The sequence below is a fragment of the Leguminivora glycinivorella genome, chromosome 6, assembly GCF_023078275.1.
Source record: "Leguminivora glycinivorella isolate SPB_JAAS2020 chromosome 6, LegGlyc_1.1, whole genome shotgun sequence".
NCBI classification, from domain to species: Eukaryota; Metazoa; Arthropoda; class Insecta; order Lepidoptera; family Tortricidae; genus Leguminivora; species Leguminivora glycinivorella.
The window spans coordinates 3,437,992-3,458,948 of record NC_062976.1 but is presented as its reverse complement, the minus strand read 5'-3'; the positions used below and the strand labels follow the sequence as shown (position 1 = coordinate 3,458,948).

At 36.2% G+C, this 20,957-nt stretch overlaps 1 protein-coding gene across 1 annotated transcript in view; it reads right to left on the bottom strand.

Annotated features, from left to right (window-relative positions):
* Positions 1-5,673: 5,673 nt before the first annotated feature.
* The window catches only part of LOC125226943 (indole-3-acetaldehyde oxidase-like), a 28,953-nt gene continuing 13,669 nt past the window's right edge, over positions 5,674-20,957 (bottom strand). The window contains exons 7-19 of the mRNA XM_048131125.1: positions 14,966-15,093; positions 14,237-14,382; positions 13,209-13,353; positions 12,626-12,775; positions 12,062-12,202; positions 11,133-11,398; positions 9,943-10,164; positions 8,533-8,716; positions 8,056-8,251; positions 7,162-7,922; positions 6,240-6,431; positions 5,985-6,098; positions 5,674-5,731 (exon numbers count right to left, since the gene is read on the bottom strand). Of these exons, the coding sequence (XP_047987082.1) occupies positions 6,282-6,431; positions 7,162-7,922; positions 8,056-8,251; positions 8,533-8,716; positions 9,943-10,164; positions 11,133-11,398; positions 12,062-12,202; positions 12,626-12,775; positions 13,209-13,353; positions 14,237-14,382; positions 14,966-15,093 (2,489 nt within the window). The 3' untranslated portion in view covers positions 5,674-5,731; positions 5,985-6,098; positions 6,240-6,281. The remainder of the gene's footprint in view (positions 5,732-5,984; positions 6,099-6,239; positions 6,432-7,161; positions 7,923-8,055; positions 8,252-8,532; positions 8,717-9,942; positions 10,165-11,132; positions 11,399-12,061; positions 12,203-12,625; positions 12,776-13,208; positions 13,354-14,236; positions 14,383-14,965; positions 15,094-20,957) is intronic.

The window sequence follows — 20,957 nt, the reverse complement described above, 5'->3', positions numbered from 1 at the left end:
ATTTCACCACCCCATTTCTTCCCGTGGGTGTCGTAGAAGTCGACTGTGGGATACGAGTATGGGTTAAATTGTGGCGTAGGCGAGAGGCTGGCAACCTGTCACTGCAATGTCACAATTTCGTTTTCTTTCAACCCCTTTTTGCCAAGAGTGGCACTGAAACTTGAGTAGTTCATGTGCTCTGCCTACCCCTTTATGGGATACAGGCGTGATTGTATGTATGTATGTATTACCGACCTCCAACCTTGACAGGTTGGATAATGGATACTTGGAGACTAATCAAATATCGCAATGTATTGAAACTGAATATTTTAAATTTTTGGTAAAAGCTGTCCAAGTGTAATTAATTTTTCAATGTCGATGAATGGTAGGTAATACTTAATCCGCTATTTTGATGCTGAATTTTTATATTAGTTTGTAAGTGGTTTTCACTGTACTACTTCAGGTAGTCCAGGCCCCGTAGCCGAATGGCATTTCTCCGACGCCAAACGAAAGCGATACGCCGCTGGCTCTGTCGCGCCAACACGCAAGCGCGATAGAGATAGATATCTACTAGCGCTTCGTTTCGTGAGCGTTTCGTGAGCGATTGTGCCATTCGGCTAGCCACCCAGTAGTAGTAGCACACATCGGACACTTGCGATCAAATATATGAAAGAGGCGCGTTCCTAGCACACAGTCTAAGCTCGTGTAGGTGAACGCGTACTATGCTTGTATGAGTGAAATATGACAGATCGACTGTTCGTGTTTTTGACAGACGGTAACTGTGAGGTAACCGAGAGGGGGTGGGCGGCACTTTCAGCGGGGAGCGGAATTGGTGTACTGCTCTGCGGCGGGGCCACCATAATTTAATTAAACTAATTATACGCTAAAATTATGTACGTATGTTTATGACTACATATAGCGTTAATCTTTTTATATGTCTAACGCCACAAATTTCAGACTTTCTTATTGGTTTGCCCGAAATTTCAATAATAACTTCAGTTATTTTATTATTTACAAAATTCAGACGACGACAGATCATTTGACATTTGACGTTTTGAATTTGAAGAAAACTCATAGATTTGGGATGCCAAAATGTAAATAGACCTTAGTATACGACAATAGATGTCATTTTAATTCGATTGTTTTTTTTTGTGCCGCAATGTTGGCAACTATCGCTTGCTTGGGTGATCATACTGTTGCGAACATGGCTGTTGAGAAGAGAACCTCCACCCTTAAACCACACACGGTTTTCATCGTTTTTTGACAAGTTTTGAGTAGAAACTCCTAAAGCTGCACTACACAAATACAATTATAAGACCAACTGCCATCGGTTCTTCAATCTTTTATCTCTATTCTTAAGAGCCATATTATGAAAAAAAAAAAATGTTTTGCCATATTTTTTACAACATGGTCTAAAAGGACACTTTTATCGAAATTTGAATTTAGTGAAGGTGTTACATTATACATGAATTCAAAATGTTGGATTTACCTTTGACTTTTCTAAATTCAAAAGAGATTTTAATTTTAAAGTAGTTAAAACAAAAGTTATCACTAAAAAAACCCGTTTTTGACCCTAAAATTTTCAACTTTGATGCCAAATATCACAGAAACAATGAGCTGTGAAGGAATTATTAGATAATATTTTGTTTAAAAACGATGCTGTTAATATGATAGGCTTTAGAAACTATCATAATATCAATGGATTCAAATCGAAGGCGCAAAGGAACGCCCTTAGGTTTTGGGCAGCGGTTAAAAATATAAATCGGTTACTCTACTCGTATTCTGCAGGCAAAGAAAATAATAATCACTACGTTTGCTAGATGTTCTTAGAGAAATCGATAATTATATTATTATGTCGATGAATGTCTAACCGAAGTGCAATATTTCATTCAAATCGCAGTTTCTACCTCCTGAAATAAAAGCGAAAATTGGCAGGCAGCGGATGTAATTCATGTTAATTGTTACAAATCCAATTAGGAAGGTTCTTAATCTTTGCAGAGACCACGGCCGTAAATCACTATTACTTACTTACTTACTTGAAACAAATCGATGCAAATTCCCAGCATTTACACATATTTTATTGAAAATGAAAATGAAATATTTATTTTTCAAGTAGGCATATTACAATGCGCATATGAACGTCAAATAAAGCTACGCCGGCTCTAACCCTACGCCTCAGCCTCGAGAAGATTTCAGTCCCCCCTCAGTTGGGAGGGGGGTATCCACTATGGGACCGGCAAGAAACTCGGCGGGCAACTTCTTTTCAAAACATTACATCTTATAATTAACATGCATTAAATAACAACATACAATTTAACATGCAAAAGTATTCATCAAAGAATATGAACAGACTAGGTACTCTATGGAAATCAATTTCAATAAATTATATTATTGCTTAATAATACGTCGTTCTTCTTCAGAGAAAACATATCAAATTGTCATAGAAGAAAAAGATAATATGAATCTCAATATCATTAAATATGTAATTTACCTACACAACATAAAATATAAAATATTTGATGTGCTTTCTTATCTGAACTGTGTCCTCTATACATAATACAATTATTTTAATTGCTATTCGTTTTTTGTAGTTTCTGGTTCGGGCCATGCATGTTTGTCTGTCAAATAGTCCTCGACTCTGTAATAAGCCTTTAACATCAATGATTTTTTTAAGTAGTTCTTAAGAGCTGGGAGGGGTAATCTCAAAGCAGTGTCAGGTAACTTATTATAAAAATGAATGCATTGCCCAACAAATGACTTCTGTACTTTACGGACACGAAACTTCTTTATGGCAAGCTTATTTTTGTTTCTAGTGTTATAATTATGGATATCAGAATTCTTAGTGAAACAGTCTAAATTCTTAACAACATAAATTATACTATCATAAATGTATTGGGAAGCTACAGTTAAGATATTAATTTCTTTGAAGAGTTCTCTTACTGATTCACGTGTTCCTAAGTTGTAAATAGAACGAATGGCTCTCTTTTGTAATACAAAGATAGTCTGTATGTCAGCTGCTTTGCCCCAAACCAGAATACCGTATGACATTACACTGTGAAAATAACTATGATACACTAGGCGAGCTGTCTCAACATTAGTCAGTTGCCTGATTCTCCTAACGGCGTATGCGGCTGAACTTAATTTGCTTGCTAGTTTCTTTATATGAGGACTCCATTGTAGATTTTTGTCCAATGTTAAACCAAGAAACAGTGTTGTATCTACCATCTCTAAGCATTCATCATTCAAAAGTATTTTTGTATCGATTGGTTTAACATTCGGCAGAGAAAATCGAATACATTTGGTTTTCTTAGAATTAAGAAGTAAATTGTTGACAGTAAACCACTGCAGTACATCAGCTAACGTGCTATTAATTACATTGTAATCCGTAGATTTTCGGTCAACATTAAAAAGCAGTGATGTATCATCAGCAAAAAGTACTATTTCACAAAAGTTTTTCACTATACATGGCAAATCATTTATATAAACCAAAAACAGGAATGGACCTAAAATTGAGCCTTGTGGCACTCCTAATTGGACTACAGTCCCGCTAGAGCGAGTTTTGTTAACAACTACTGTTTGTGTTCTATTGCTAAGGTAAGAAGACATAAAGTTTAGGGCATTTATAGACAAACCATAGTGTTCTAATTTCAAAATGAGCGTTCCATGATCCACACAATCAAAGGCTTTTGAAAGATCACAAAATATGCCAATTGCATCACAAGAATTTTCCCAAAAATTATATATATGTTTAATGAGTACCGAAGCAGCATCGGTCGTGGAACGGCCCCTTGTGAAACCGAACTGTTTGCTTGTAAGTAATCTATGTCTGTTGAAGTGTCCCAGTAGATCATTTAACATTAGCTTCTCAAAGACTTTACTTAGTACAGGAAGTATTGATATGGGACGGAAATTGGTTATATCACTCGAATCACCCGATTTAAAAAGCGGTATGACTTTGCTACATTTCATAAGATCTGGAAAGGTGCCTTGTGAAATTGAAATATTATATATTACGGCCAAGTAAGGTGCTATTATATCTATGACATGACTAATTACTTTAACTGATGTTCCCCATAAGTCTTCCGTTTTCTTTAAATTGAGTGACTTGAATGTTTTAACAATATTTACAGAGTCTACTTGACTAAATTCAAATGAATTATTACATTTCTTAACATTAGCACAAAGTAATGAATGGGCTTGAGCCGCAGAAGAATGTAAACATTTTGTGGTGTTAACGGCTATATTTGAGAAATAATCTTCGAATGCCGAGGCAACATCGCTGTTCGACACTATTTGTTGATTATCTGATACAATGTTGACTTGACAATCGCGTGATTTACATTTACCAGCTTCTTTATTTATAATACTCCAAGTTGTTTTCACTTTGTTGTCCGACACTTTCAATTTAGAACTAATAAAGTTTTTCTTGGCAGTTAAACACACTTTCTTGAAGATTCTTGAGTAGTTTCTTACATAGTCCAGGAATTCTGAATTCTTGTTCAGCTCTCTCTCACCATAAAGTTCATAAAGTCTTTTTCTACTTTTGTGAATACCTACAGTAGCCCATTCACTAAACTTTGTTTTAACTTTTGACCCACTAATAGATTTCACTTTGAAATTGTTATTAAATTGATTAAGAATTACATTGAAAACATCTTGATACAAATGATTACAGTCATAATGCGAAAATGGTATTATAGACAAACTATGCAGAATTTCATTTTTGAATGATTCCAAGCGAGATCCAGTAATGGGCTATATGTTATTGTTTGTGGAGTATCATGAATAACGTTTAAGAAAGCTGCCCTTTGGCCGCTGTGATCGGAATGAAAACAGTTAAATAATTTCTTATCTATACATTCACAGTTACAAAAAATATTATCTAGGCATGTTGCACTAGTCACACCTACCCGGGTAGGTTCAAGAAATAAATTAAATAAATTAAATGATTTAAACAAACAGAACATTTTAACAGTATTACTAGATGACTCGAGCAAGTTAACATTAAAATCTCCACATACAATAACATGTTTTTGGCCCTTGCATACTAAATTCAGAACATTTTCCATTGTAGATTCAAATATGCTGAAGTCAGCTGATGGTGGTCTATAAACACATACAATAATATATCTGTCTAATTCAACACATGAAATTTCTATAGTTCTTTCTATGGAATATTTTACAACATCTTTGCGCTCTTTACACTTCATACAATTTTTAACAATAATAAGGGAGCCACCATGAGCAGCAGATTTTCTGGCAAAAAAACTAGCTAATTTAAAATTAACATAATCAAATATCAACTGTTCTTGTTTCAACCAATGTTCAGTAATACACATAACTTCAACATTATTACTATCTAAAAATAATCCTACTTCTAATTCTTTGCTGGAAAAACCCTGAATATTCTGGTGAACAACGTTCATATTCAGGTGTTTTTCCGCTGTCTTACAATCTAGTTTAAATGAGGCATGGGGTCCTAAGAAGGTAAGATTATATTTTTTGTACGTTTTGTACAGCTAAATTAAAATAATTAGCTTCATGTTTATCATAGTTTAATAAATTAAATAATAATGTGTAATCTACAAGTAAGCAATAAATAGAAAACAGTCAGAACAGTGCAACATCAGGATTATCCACTACGAATAATGCCCGAAAAAAATCGATACATAATTCAGTAATTATTTGAATTTAAATTCATCAAGTCGCACATCTGCTGACAGCACGTTTGCTTCCAATGTGAATGGGCCATCTGGAAGAGAATAAAGAAGAATTACTCATACAATCACAGATCCTTTAGTAAAGCCAGGCAAAGTCGTATGACAGTCATGCTTCACATCTTGTCTCATTATTCAAATCACCTTTTCATATAAATTGGTTTCGATTATAATTTATGTTAAGGATTCCGGAGACCTTCGAGCCTGTATTAGTATTTAGTATATCTAAAAATCAAAAAAGTTGGAATCCCAGAATACTGGACATAATAAAGTATTTTCTATACATACCGACGTGAAACCACTCCGTGCGTGGAAACCCTGTCTCCTCCCTAGATGCCGCTATAGCTTCTCTCAGAGCAAATGCCACGCATATCGACAAGCATGTAGCAGGTTCTCCAACGGCTGTAAGGAGAATTTATTTATTTTTTTGTGCTGATATACCTACTTCAATGATCTGGTTCATTAATTTGATACTTGTATTTACTTTAACTTTAAATGATACAAGTTTAGGCGCACTTTCAGTTTTTTCAAATATGAACTCACCTTTACCGCCCAACACTTCTCTGGGGTTGTAAGAATTTTTCCTCAGTTTGATCCTAAAATCAAGAGGTATATCAGCCCCACTTGGCACATGGTAGAACCACGTCCTGTCTGTGAGATCTCCCCGGTGTTTTCGTCGTAAATGATGTGCTCTGAGGTCCAGTACCCCATGCCCATGACAAAGGCACCTTCGATCTGTGAAACGATTGATTTCTGTATGTAGGGCGGGGCACGAATCAAACGAAAGCCGTTGATAAAGAACCATAAGATCTATTGAACTCCAAGTATGTGCAAATTACTCGGTAAGGTTTCTGTAAGCCGTAATGCGTTAAGGCGGATTATACGAACCGACGGGGGTAATAAGTACATACATAGAATATCATATCACCGCCGTACGACCAGCTCTAACGAAACGTATGGGGCCGAGTGCTGGCTATTAAAAAAATAACAAGAAGATAGGCTACATGCCGCTGAAATGGGAATGCTGGGCTGGACCGGGGTGTAACGCGACTAGATCGCATCAGAATACTCTGATCCGTGGTAGCTTAAGGGTGAACCAATTCAAGAAAAGCTAGTGGAAGGCCGATTGAGATGGTATGGGCATGTAATGCGTCGCCCACCTGAACACATGACACGACAAGTACTCGAAATGTTTCCGGCGCCTAAAAGAGGACCAGGAAGACCCCCAAACATGGATAGCTACCATAAATAAGGACATGAAAGATGTCCTGACGAAGAAGGACTAGGAGAGCCGACCCCAAATAATGGGAGACCAAGAGAGAGAAGATAGAATATCATATCAATTAAATTGCTTAGTTTTTTTAGATGGGATTGTAAAATTAAACAGATCATGAAAATTGTTATCAATATTATAAAATATAACGCATAGCAAATGTGGATAAAATACTTGATTTAAATAAATTACCTGTCCGATATCAATTTCTGGGTTAATCGGTGTTCCAGCATCTTCAATTATATCAACTCTCCTAATCTCATGTTCTCCTGTAATTATATCTAACTCCACCTCAGCCATAGCTACTCCTCCCACTCTATAATTCACCGTATCATTTGATGTCGTGTAGTAACTTGTTTGCAGATTGATTCCCGCTAGGAACGCGGTTTGCACCAACAACGCCCAAGAAGGGTTGTTCAGCGTCTCTCTTGTTGCTGATAACCTGTCAAGCAACACCTGACAACATTTAATAGCACCAATATACACCGAGGATGAAGCTCTGCTCGTGCCAGCTAAGAAACTATTTGCTGTTGCCGAATCAGATGATTTTACTTTCACCATGTCTGTAGAAATATTCAATGTGTATGCAACTACTTGAATCAATTTTGTATTCACCCCTTGACCGATCTCAATGGCCCCATGCTTTACGACTACAGTGCCATCAATATGTAAAACATTTATATCAACTTGGAATCCGGAATTTATGCTAGCTCCCCAACTCATGGCGGATATTCGTATTCCTCTTTTTTTCCAACGGTTTCTGGAGTTGAATTCATCAACTTCCTTTTTTCTTCTATAGTATTCTCTATCTTGCAACAGTTCGTCGAGCATCTCAGTTACTTCCGGGTATTGGGGGTTAATATTGGCACGTCGAACCTCTGCGGGGTCTTTGTCAATGACGTAGGATATTTCTTCCATTATCATTTCAGTATGTGTTATTGCTTCAAAATTGCCTGAAATTAAGAATAACGCTTTGTATGTTTACTCCGTATCAGGTACCTAATATTTATGGAATTATACAGTAGCAAATCGTCAAGATCAAATCAAGTTTTAAATTATATTATTAGTCAGATAAATTGAAATGACCTGGTGACCTCATCCATGTGCTGGTAGCTGTATCTGTTAAAACGTCATATATCTTCATTGACCAGCGAGAATTCTCGTAGCAGTTTTTAATGCCGGACGATATTAGAATGACAAACTGGTCACTGTATACGTAGCCAAGGTCCTCGTATAGATTGTAATCCAGGTACTGGATCTCACCTCTGTCGTCAACGCCCACCTGCAAACCAATTGTTTTGGTACATACTTGTGAAATACTTTTGCATCGTGTCGGACTGCTCGAGACGGTAGATGAAGGTAATTTTATGTTTATAAATTACAGTCTACTTATATTTAGTGCAAAGATAGAGATTTTATTCAGTGAAGAAATTTTTCAGGAACGCTAGCGCACGTGATTACCGCGACATAGAACCCACGTATTCTTCTAATTGTTTTAATGATATAAGGAAAACATAACACTTAACAAAATATCTAAATATGTATGTTTTATAAGGTCCTAACCTCAAACTCCACAGTTGCCGGAGGCCTCTTCCCTATAACTCTCAGCATGGCCTGGATGCTCATGGTGAAGCGGCAGGGCCGGTTGGTGAGGTACGTGGCCAACGCGCACACGGTCGCGTTCCAGCCGGGCCGGGTCAGCTTCACTCCGTACGCACCACCGTTACGAGGTATCACTAGGTTTACTCTGAAAGCCGTTGACATTTTGCTGGGACATTACTCTTCCATAACCATGGCCAGTGTAACCTGGCCGCAGCGATGAAAAAATTTTTAGAAAATGTTATTACAAGCTTTTGTTTAACTTGCAATGTAAGTATGTGTATTTGGGGGAAATCTTGCGACTCAATTTTGAAGCAGATATCTTTACCTGATTCAGAAAGGTGGCCGCAGGAACTCTGTAATGTCGTTTGCCCATCGAGTAGGGTTTTTTTAGAAACGAAGCAGTAGATGACTGTTGAAAGAAAAGTAAATACCTACATACAGTTGGCGATAAAAGCTTGTGCCAAAAATTTTATTTTGCAAAAAAACTTTCAACCGTGAGTGACTTAAAATTTGTGTACAAAACGCAAGATAAAGTATTTATTCAGAAAACCTAAAAATCGGAATAACAGTCCATAAAAAAGCTCTCACTTCACCGATTAGGTACTCAAGTCATGTATTCGCTAATATAGTCGCGTGAAAATTTTAGGGCCTAAGTACTCTAGGTTAATTTAGTCTATAAGTATGTATGTATTGCAGATCCTTGAAGGAATTACATGAGTAGAAGTCTTTGTCAGAATTAATTAATAAACACAACAATAATTAGTCAGAGTTTTCATGGCAAGTTCAGTTTATGGCAAGAATAGAAAGCCTTGCTGACCAAAAATCATTTGACGGACTGTTTATAATGTTATGTCACATAATCTCCTTATATGCTCAGGTACATAGCTTGTTGTACACTCAGAGAGCCATGAATGCTTTTTGACAAAAGAACAGTGGATGTGCACGCACCATGTTTTGCAAACGTTGACTGTTCAAAGGTTTAAACATATCTGGATGTTTTTTTTTACAAAAACTACTATATATACAAGGAAGAGTCAATATTTTTAAGTTTACGAAATATGGCTTACATGATTCTAAGGCGCTACATCTATCCCGAGTCTAGCAAAACTGTTTTCTCCAAACACTGTTGTTTCCCAGATAATAATCGGCTCTAAATACTTGGAGGTAATTTTTCATTTCAAATTAACGTCGTTTTTTGTATTGATTATATTTAATATCTCATATTATATCTACTTCTATTCTGTCTAAGGCAGGGCACAATCACGACGCGGGTAATTTCAAGTAATCGAAATATTTTCCATGGTTTACATTATAAAGTAACTAAAGTTACATAATTATTACCTATAATATATGTACTCTACTCGTACTCACCGATTTGATTGAATATCTAGAGCGTATGAAATAGCTGACTGAACGGCGTCAGCCCACTGCGTACTGATGAAAGCGTCCAGACCGTCGTCGCTAGGCCTGGTCACGCTGTGAAGCGTCTCCATCGAGAAGTGGTACTGATGCAGTATCCTGTTATAGTCCTTGATAACTCTCTGCACATTTCCACCAGCGTTTCGTGCTGGTATGGCACTGAATAATGATATTCTGGAATTTAAAATTTATATTTCAATTTGGATTTCTTTCAACCCCTTTTTGCCAAGAGTGGCACCGAAACATAGTAGTTCGTGTGCTCTGCCTACCCCTTTATGGGATACAGACGTGATTATATGTATGTATGTATGTTAAAATTTATATTCTTTAATTAATTTATTCTGCACAACGCACAACACATCAGTAAAAGATTAAGGCGCAAAATAGTTGCTTATTTGTATTTAAATAATTATGAAGTCGTTATGTGACTATAAGTGTAAACTTCTTCCTTTGCTTTTCTTTGCTGAGCCACCGTTAATATTAGGAATCAGTAGGACGATCTGACATATTCAATTGATGACTAGCCTTGTACTTATACCGCAGGTGCTAATCAACCTTGATTTTTTTTCTTGCCTATAATTGTGTCTCACTGCTGGGCAAAGGCCTCCCCTTTCTTCCGCCACCCATCACGATTTGACGCCTGCTCCGGCCAGTCGCTGCAAAATGCGTCGAGGTCATCCCGCCATCTTTTCTTTGGCCTACCTCTGCCCCGGCTAATCGGTGGTGTCCAGTCGGTAGCCAATTTGGCCCACCGATCTGGATGCATTCGGCAGACATGTCCTGCCCAATCCCACTTGAGCCTTGCAGACTTAACACCCACATCTACAATACCAGTTTTGGAGCGCAGTTGGTGTTCCTAACCCGATCGGTTTTGCGGACTCTGTTGCTCGCTGGCAAATCTTGAGTCGGGACTTTTGGGCTTCCGTCAATGACCAAGTTTGGGCGCCGTATGTTAGGATAGACAGGAGGAACCTTGATTTACTTAAACTAATATATTACCACGTGCAACCTGCGTCAATTTTTGATACGGGAAGAAAAGCGTCAAAAATTCTAAGTAGTTTTGGGTAATATAATACGGCGGCCACGGTGTATTTATAATAAATACTGGTTTTAAAAATGGTAGCCTTTATACTTTATATTACCTGTTTGGGTCTTTTACAGCTTCTGCAATAGTTAAGACTGGTTTTCTCGTGTCTTTCTTATATTTGACGTGCACCAGCAGAGCAGCCCGGTTGGCAAGTTTGTCAGTCTCTGCGACTATAACTCCGATGGGTTGGTCGTAATACTTGATCTGACTGTCGCAGAAAATCTGCTCGCTGCTTAAAAGTATCGGTACTTGAGGTGGAAGAAAACAGTTCGGCCCTGGTATGTCTTTTGCTGAGAAGAAAGCAATCACACCGGGCAGTTTCTGAAATCAAAATAGTATTATAGTACTACATATAACATTGGATTGCTGTCAATTACATAGGCTATGAAGACAGATAAAAGATAAGTGAAAAGTACAAGAAATTTAGGCAAGTCTTTTACTGTCGAAACCGTAGGATCTTAAATTTTCTAAAAGCTACAATATCTTGGATCACAATCGCAATCGATCAAATCCACTGATGACTGTAAGGTCAGCTCTTTCCTCGCTTAATGCATCGACATTGCCATTCAACAAAGACGGCTATACTGTCTCAAATCTCAACTGTCAGTGGCGTATGGGACATTTGTAGGTACAGTTTAGACCCCATAGTATAAGAATTTCACTACAGCTCCTCTATTTAATTGGGTGACGTTGAAATCGACCGAGGATTTGTGTTCAACTGTGGCGTAGGCGAGTTTTTTTTTTTATTAACTGTCGTGTAAAGATGAAAGGCCCTCGCTAGGAATAAATACGGGCGACCATTCACCTTGATGCTGTGGTAGGCGAGAGTTTGGCAACCTATCACTGCAATGACACAATTTCGATTTCTTTCAACCCCTTAATTAGTAAGAAAAGCACTGAAACTTGATCCATATACTCTGCTCTTTTCTTAAAATACAGGCGTGTCTATATGTACTCGTATCTAAGTGTATAAAAAACGCGTACCAGTGCGGGTGTAGGGTCGATGTCCAACAGCTCTCCGGTGCAGATATCCGATGTGACGAAGGCGCAGAAAACTTCCCGAGGCTGCGAGGGTAGGTCGTTCACGTACTTCACTTCACCGGCACACTGGGTCAATGCCTCTACCTACATTTAAAACAAATAATAATAATATTTGTTCTTACGCAGATTGACTCTACTCAGACAACGATTTATGCTAAAATATACAAATATTATACAAAGAAAACAAGTCATGGGAACCTGAAAAAAATATCTGTAACTTACATTTAAATTCACATTTATTTGAGAGATATTTGCAAATTTGAAACATACTAGTAAATTCCCATTTTTTGTGTATTTGAATAAGCCTTATTGACCGCCATAAGCCCTAAAAAATATACCCTTTATGAAACTTTCCCACCGAATCTATTTCGTGACTGTTCAAAATAAAGACACCGATGCTCTCCTCCTTTTTCTAACCATTCTGATAGCACAGGAGCAGCAGTGCAGGTATGCAACCATTATATCAAAAACATGAAATCGTGCAATATAAATTTAATTATCCGTTACCTTAGGTGAAGGTTCTGTAATAGGCCAGATGAGGGGGTTAGTATCGTATTCCTGGGACCCCTTAGACAAAGGTCTCGTCCTTCGCAGACGGCGAGACCCCGAGCGATAACGAGGGTTCAGTCGGCTCTCGGGAATCAACACCAGCAGACTCTGGAAAATAATACATTTTCGTTTTCATTTTCAGTTGCTTCATATGTAAAATAAAATTATTGAAAAATCATCTAAAAGTTAAAACAATTTAAAAAAGTTGGATTTTTTTACAATAGTCAAAAAAACATACCTACTTCGAATTTTCAGAAATATGTACCAGAAATAAATGTATTGAGGGTTTTTTTTTAAATCAAAGCTCTTCGGACACTGTCTAACTTTGACAGGTAGACTATTCCACAGACGCGCAGCTTGAACAGAAAAGCAATTGGACATGTATCCGGGTATTAGGTGAGATTTTATAGACGGAGAAAGATTGCCAGAAGAGCGAAGTTGTTGACGAACTCCATAGTAGTATATATTTGGTATATTATTATGAATTAGAAAACTATTACACATATGTAAAACTTAGTGAGAAAGTGGTTAGTCAGTTTACCTTATAGAATAGTCCCAAAGCACACTTCTTTCTATACTCAGGTTTCAATTCTCCTGCGATTTCCTCAGCCTTCAGTTCCTGTTCCAGCACCTTCAGCGCTCCTTGCAGCACCTCGTCCGTGAAGATTTTCTTGCCGACCACATACCTGGATATAGAATAAGCATTAATTCTTGAATGTAGAACTCTCGTGTTAATCTCTGAGACAGGTATTGTCCCTCCTTTTTAACTTTTTGGTAAAGAGGATGCATCTTTAGTAGTCAGTAGTCACCCATAGAATTAACACTTAGAAAAATGTGGTCATGTTTCCAAGGTGAGCTTCTTGTCCTCAGAATCTGTTGAAATTCTCGTGGAATTTGAAGACCGCCATGCACTCTAATATTCTCGCAGGAGTTTATCAGATGGAACGATTACAATTATAATAAAATTATGCTCCAAATAATTTAAGTTTAAAAAAAAAAATGTGAAAAACCGGTAAAAAAACAGTTTTTTTTCTGGAGTGTTTTTTTTTTAAGTACGAAATCTCAAAATTTGCAATTCAGTTAATACTTTTATATGATTTTTTTAAACTTTATGTTAACTATTAAACTAATTTTTTTAATAAATTTAATTTCTGGTTTTATAAAACTAACATTTACGAAATCTGAATTTAGTAGTTATCGCTATTTAGTATTTACTGTTGGCAACACCAACGCCTCTCCACGCTCCACGCCGCATCGGGGATTCTCCAATAAACGTTTGTCATACTGCACGTTTATCGAATTAAAATGTACGTTATTGTTATTAATGCGTTACAAATCACGAAAAACCATTATTGTCGTATTATTTATTCATCTAAAAAAAACCATATTTAGAAAAAAAATTCAATGAAAGTAGTTTTTTTTATGTTTGTTTTTCATAATTCTGAAAAAAAAAAATGTTTTTTTTTTCTATTTGCAACCCACTAGGGTTGGATCACTAGACAACTGATAAAAAAGTACGGTCACTGTAATGTTGAATCCGTATAGAAACTACACTAAATACTGGCTCACTCCTCAGTATGCGAGGCGTGCACGAAGGCGGCGGAGATGCCGCCGACCACGATCCTGGCCGAGCGCACGGTCTCGCCGTCGCGCGCGAACTCGTACAGGAACGCCGCGTTCACCTGCGCGTGCGCACTCGCACCCCGCGGCATTATCTGGGACGAAAAAATATGACTACTGTTTACAAACATCATTATCGAATAGACATTTTGATTTCTATATCCCTACATTTTATGATCAAGTGAGTAAATATATTAAAACCGAAATAAATTACACATAATTATGAAAGAAAAAGTGACCAAGTCCAATCCAACCAGCGTACTCTCCAATCGCGGGAGATGCCTCTTTATCCGCTCGGCCACCCAGGTCACAGCTGTCGAGGTCGAAATTATCTCTCATATGAGTAATCTATACAAGGACTCGTAGCGCCCTCTGTCCATCCCTAGGGTAGAACGGTATGTAAATATAGTTTCAGAACGCGCAGAAGGATCTACGATTACCTGCAGTGTGCGTAGCCGAATGCACAAACGCTCACGATAATATCTCTTTCGAAGCTATCTTTCTTGCGTATTGACATGACAGAGCCAGATTACATTTCTGCGGCGTTTAGCGTTGCAGTTAAAATATCGTTTCACGGGCAGGGTACTAAGGCCAGACTGGGTTGTCGACAAAGTAGTATTTCCAAAATTAATAAGTGTGCATTGATTAATCAAATAATTATGTGCACATTTGTAATACCTTAAATGAAACAAAGCGATAATTTTGTGAGTATGGTGGTATCCTGATTTCTGTTATAAGTTTCCCCGTCATATCCAGGTGAAGGAAATCGGCTGGCGTCACCACGTATACCGTTCCATGTTTATCAACTAGAACATTAAAAAAACAATATTCTAATAATATTGTCTTCGGTTACCGCGATAGTTACTCATGAAATAAAACTATGGAAACGGATTAAATCGCGTATAATGAATTTAAAATACATCCCGACGTTTCGAACTCTTTACAGCGTTCGTGGTCAACGGGTGACTGAGGAAAAATTAAAATGTGCAAAAGCTACCCACTTACAAGAAATATTAACGAACCATGACCACAAATAATATAGATTTCTAAGGCAGGTTCACACACTATTAATAAAGCCAGTTATACAATATTCAAAAAAAAAAAATTTTTACCATTACTCTGTTTAAAAAAAAAAAATGCAAATGTCCAACACCATACAACACAAATGTCTCACAGCCTTCTTCTTTTTTTTTTAATTTTTCCTCAGTCACCCGTTGACCACGAACGCTGTAAAGAGTTCGAAACGTCGGGATGTATTTTAAATTCATTATACGCGATTTAATCCGTTTCCATAGTTTTATTTCATGAATATTCTAATAGTCAACTGGAAAACTTACTTATTGTGGCATTAGCAATCGTAAGTCATTGGGTAGAACTTGCTGTCAGGTACAATCTCCATCTTCCATCTCCTAATTTGTAATTGGCTGTTTCGTTTCGTAAGAATCGTAAAATATGTTGGATACTCGTACAATGGTATGGCATGAAATAAAATGGTCACAGACTTAAGCAACATTCGCACAAGTCAGCAACACATTTGTAGGTGTTTGGGGTAAAAGTACACTTTTTTTTGTTGTTTGTATAAGTAGGTACTAATAGTAGCTCACGTGGCAAATTTTAGCTTTCTGGGACTTATGAGACCCTAAGAATTTTGATGATCATCGGTGAGTGAATGAGTGACGAAATCGGGGTTTCTCAGATATCAATAAAATTAAAGGTATAAAAGGTATGTGCATTTCAAACTTTCTTTGTTTCATTAGGTTGGTTATTATTTACCTGTATAGTATATTAAGAGATTTTTTTTTAACTTATAAGTAGTAGGGTACCCCCGTTACCAGCCCGGGTCTGGGGCCTGCTCCCAGGACCCCACCACCGCCCATCCATGGTCTTGCTAAACCTAAAAAAAAAAAAAAAAATAGCCCCCCATTTAGATTCATTGCGCTGGGTCTCGACGCTCTCAGAAGCCTCCTTCTAGTATTTACAGAATACGTTCTTTACACAATACACCTTGTGCACGACGGTCACAAAAGGATTACCGACCCTTTCTATTGTTCGATCTGGACTCGGCGCTAGACCATTGTTACCCTACCCAGCTACCTGGCAGTGTCATGCACACCTTTTCCTTGTGTCTCATACTGATAGGTATTTTATAATTAATTTTTAGTATAACTTTGTGATCATATGGATTGCGATTCTAACCTAACCTAACCTAATTAAAATACCTAACTTTTCCATTCGTAACCTAACCAAATTTAATTAAAACCTACTCTTAGTTAACCTAAGTAGTCTAGACTTACCTTTATGAAACCTAACTGAGTTTCACCTACTTTTATTTTTATTTCTATAAATGTAGGTATTTATGAAATGTATTATAATTACGTTTTAACTTAAGAACTTCTGAGTTACATTTAAGTTTATCCAAATACCTAAACTTAACGATCCTATCTAGCGTATCTTTCTTTTTCTCGAATATTTATGATATCTTATACCTATTTCTATCATACATCTCTTTGTTGTATTACCAAATTTGTACATATGATTAATAAGTCAATTTTTGATTACGTCTTAATAAAAGTTAATTTCCCATCTTATCAAACTTTTTTTTTTTTACATATATTTCAATGTTTTGTATCTGAATAAACCTCGGTAATTTTGTGAAGTTGCGTTTTTGCTTAATTGCTTTATTTATTGTACCTTCTTTGAATAATTTACTTACCTATGTCTATTATTATTTTTTATGACTTGTGTATTGTTTAAGAGAATGCATACTTTCAATAAACTTGTTAAGACGTGAGAAACTGAGAACCGGTTAAAACATGTTTAAGGCTAATTCTATGTGAATAAAAATGTCTTTTGTGCATTTTTAAAGATAATATATATTTATTGTTTCCGTTTATTTGAATAATTCGGGTTTTAGGTAAAGAGATCCTTCGACGAACATGTCAAGGCATGATACTTTGTATTCATATTTAACAAAGCATTAACTGGTGTAAACATGTTTTAGACTAACGCACCGGTAATTCTTGTGACTTGAATTTTTTATTGTAACAACTTAGTTGCTTTATTATAGATGTTTATTGTATTGTAAAATGACAAAAAGTTTATTGTTTGCGTTCAGGTATAAGATGAACTGGTTGAAACAAGATTTATGGTACGTTCCCCTGCTCTCTACCATATTACGAGTATAAAAGCCAAAGAGAGTCGAGGCTGAATAAGTATTCCTGTAGAGGCAGCCTTCTGTACCAGAGCTCCTTGTATCTAGTGTGGTATATAGAGAAGTGGAGTGTGCGTTTAAAAGTGAAGTGTTTATAGACAGATCCAACAATGGACGTGAGTATGTTTTTCTTTTTAAATTACTGTAACCCATATTGCCTTTTTATAATATTGTTTCGTCTAGTGTTCTTTGTATTTAATTAATAGAATTGTTAATAGTGTTTAAAATATTGTCTTTCATTGTTTCAGTTCTCTGAAAATACTTTCAAGAACTATTACTACCCGGAAAATCAGGGTGATTCAACCGATGAGGAAGGTACAGCTGGTTTCAAAGTTAAGCAAGCCCTCGCAAAGAAACGTCCTGGAAATAATATTGACAGCTTCTTTGAACGACCTAAAAAGCAGTGTAAAACCTTGAAACGGTCTTCGAATGTAAGCAAAAGTTCGCCAGAAGGCGTGGCTAATTTATCATCTGGACAAGATGATGGGGCGTATTCATCTCACTTAATTAAAATAGAGATATATGATATGCAAACAATCAAAAACATCCCACCCACGGAACACTGGAAGCACGCGGACGTTAGACTGAAGTATTTTGCGTTGGAAGACGACTTGGAATTACAAAATACGCGAAATATTGTATATAATATTACAAAACAATTAGCTTCTAAGGACACATGTGTAAAATATTTTATAGATAATAAGAAACAGTGATAAATATAATTTTTAACGATAGCAGTAGGATAGTGTTAAAGTGTTTCACATTTCTTATCTTTCCTTTTTATGATTTAAGTAAATTTCCTTGTAAGATATTCTTTTGCATTGTTTCACATTCCAAACAAAATAAATAAGAAATAAAATGGTGTCAAATGTCTGTAGTTTTATAAAGGTAACTATGTGAGAATTAAAAATAAAAATCATTATTACCAGTACACGTATTTTTATTTATTTCACAAAAAAGGTCTTAAACATATTTCGTAATACTAGATCATTACATAAAGAATTATCAGAAAACAAGTTAAGCATATGTTTCATAGATTTTCCATGAAACTTAAAATACAAATAAACTAAACAATATTCACCACAAACAGAAGTGAAATGGTTTTGAAGTGATTTATTATTGTAAAACCACCGTCTCGTATTTCTATCTAGAAATGACTTATGATAACCGGAAGGTTTCCTGCCAAAGGAGTCAAAATATTCACCTACACCATTTACATCAATGTGTATAGCAACCCAATGGGAACCCGGTTTTGAATCAGGGTCCAAATTACTGACAATAAAGGTAGGTAGATTAACCCGAATAGGTATTTTGTTGGCAGCAAAAACATTTGAATTAAACAATGGGTTTAGTTTCCTCATACAAAATTGAATTTCTTTAGTATCCATAGTTAAGTAACATATACAAATTATTGATGATCATGCAAACAATGATGAATTCCAAATAAAATAAATTAAAGAGAACGGGGTATTTATATGTTTCTTAACTATTGTAATCTACAGATACATCACGATTTTTATTTATTTCAATTATATTATCAAATTCTGCATACACAATACAGTTAATGGTACTAGTTAGAGCGGAATCAAAACGTACTTCTATCCGAACGCTACCATGTCTAACAAGATTCCAGTGTGAAGTTGAATTAGCAGATAAATCAGGAGTTAAATCAAAACACAATAAACAATAACCTTGACCAAAATCTGTTCTGCTTATTCCATTACCCTCGTTATGGAAATGAATACCAGTTCCAGAAAATAGAGTGTGATATGCTGCTGCTATTGTACCAGAACTAAATGAAGGTTGTAATGTTTTAGAAGGAACTTCATGACCATCTACGAACAAACTAAATGAATTCATATTATAATGTTGAAAATTAAACGGATTTAATGCTAAATTACCATTAAAACCTGAATTTGATACAAATCCAATAATACATCTTTTAGGAATTTGTCCGAGAAATATATTATCTAATGTTTTACCCTGAACCCCCGTCGGTATTGTGAGAACCTTAACTTCTGCCCTCGTAATGGGGTACTTCGCAGTTGTTGTGGCTAATACTTTTTGATGGGCTAACAAAACACTAGGATTGATTCTCGTTCTCCTTACAATGAGGCTGGCATCCATTATTTGTACTTTGAATTTTTTATCTTGGTGGCAAATAAGATTGAATGATTCTTTTGAGCGAACTAACTTAATACGTAGTTCTACACCATTTATTAAGAATTTCTCTTGATTAAATATATCACCATGTAAATGACCAATCATTTCTACTTCCTTACTCTCCTTGATAAATTCCAGCCTTTTGTTAAACCCTTTGTTGTTAACGTCAACAGTATCCATATAGCCCGGCGTATCTTCATACCACAATCCACAAGTAAGATGAGTTGTTTTGGCTGCTGGTCCGTAGTTGAGAAGATTTTCCATATAAGCACGGTAGGCATATGTATTGTTTGGTGGTGATATGAGTTTTTGATTTAAATATACATCAAGTTGATTAAAAAGAGAATGTAACCAGTTATTGGTGGGTCCAACTGCAGCATCTGCTTTTAATTTAGTACCATCTTGGTTCAACACTTTAGCAGTAATGTGTATCATTGTGTGTGATAGATCTATGTAGTCATCACCTGATCCAGGTACTTGAAATTCGATTGGACCGTCATCGCTTAAAGATGAAATTGGTTTATAATGAATCCACTGTCCGCTTTCAATGCTTGTTTGAGTTGATGGAAGGGCAAATATATCTAATTCAGATTTCGCACACTCACATGAATGATTATGTAAAAATGACATTATTTAGTTTGAAAATATATCGTTATTTATATCTTTTTTATTTTTTTTACTTCCTCTTCGTCGCGATGCTTTTAGAGCAATGAGCGGTTCCCTTCTTTTATTGGACATTTTATACCCAGATCCTGACATAAGGGAATCAATTTTTTCATCGGCCTTTCTTTTCAGGTTTGCACTTGCTTCCTTGAATCGTGATCGTATGGAACTGTCTATAGGGCGAGCATTTACCATATCAGATAAGAGTCCAACTCCTGCTCCTAAAGTTTCTTTTCCAATGGTTCTTAAACCACTAGATAATAAAGGGAGTACGGATCTAAATAGGCCTCCCAAAAAACTGCCTATACCATGTCCTCTTTGATATGGAACTCCCTTATAGACAATTCCTACACCAGAGCCGGCTTGGTGTGAATAATAATGTTCGTAAGGACAAGAGGTTGATGATCTGTTATACATCATTTTACACGTTGAAAGTGTAGTTTCACGCAAGAAGACCCAAATTGAAATGGTACTCTAACACCGGTTGTTGTTCTTATATCTATTTCAATTGTATCAAACTCTCTTCGTAAAACTGGTACATAGTGAGCAGGTGAGAAAATATGTGTTTTATAAGCTCCATAAATGAACTTAGTTGGATCTAAAGGTATTATTCTAAGTAACGATGTTATAACA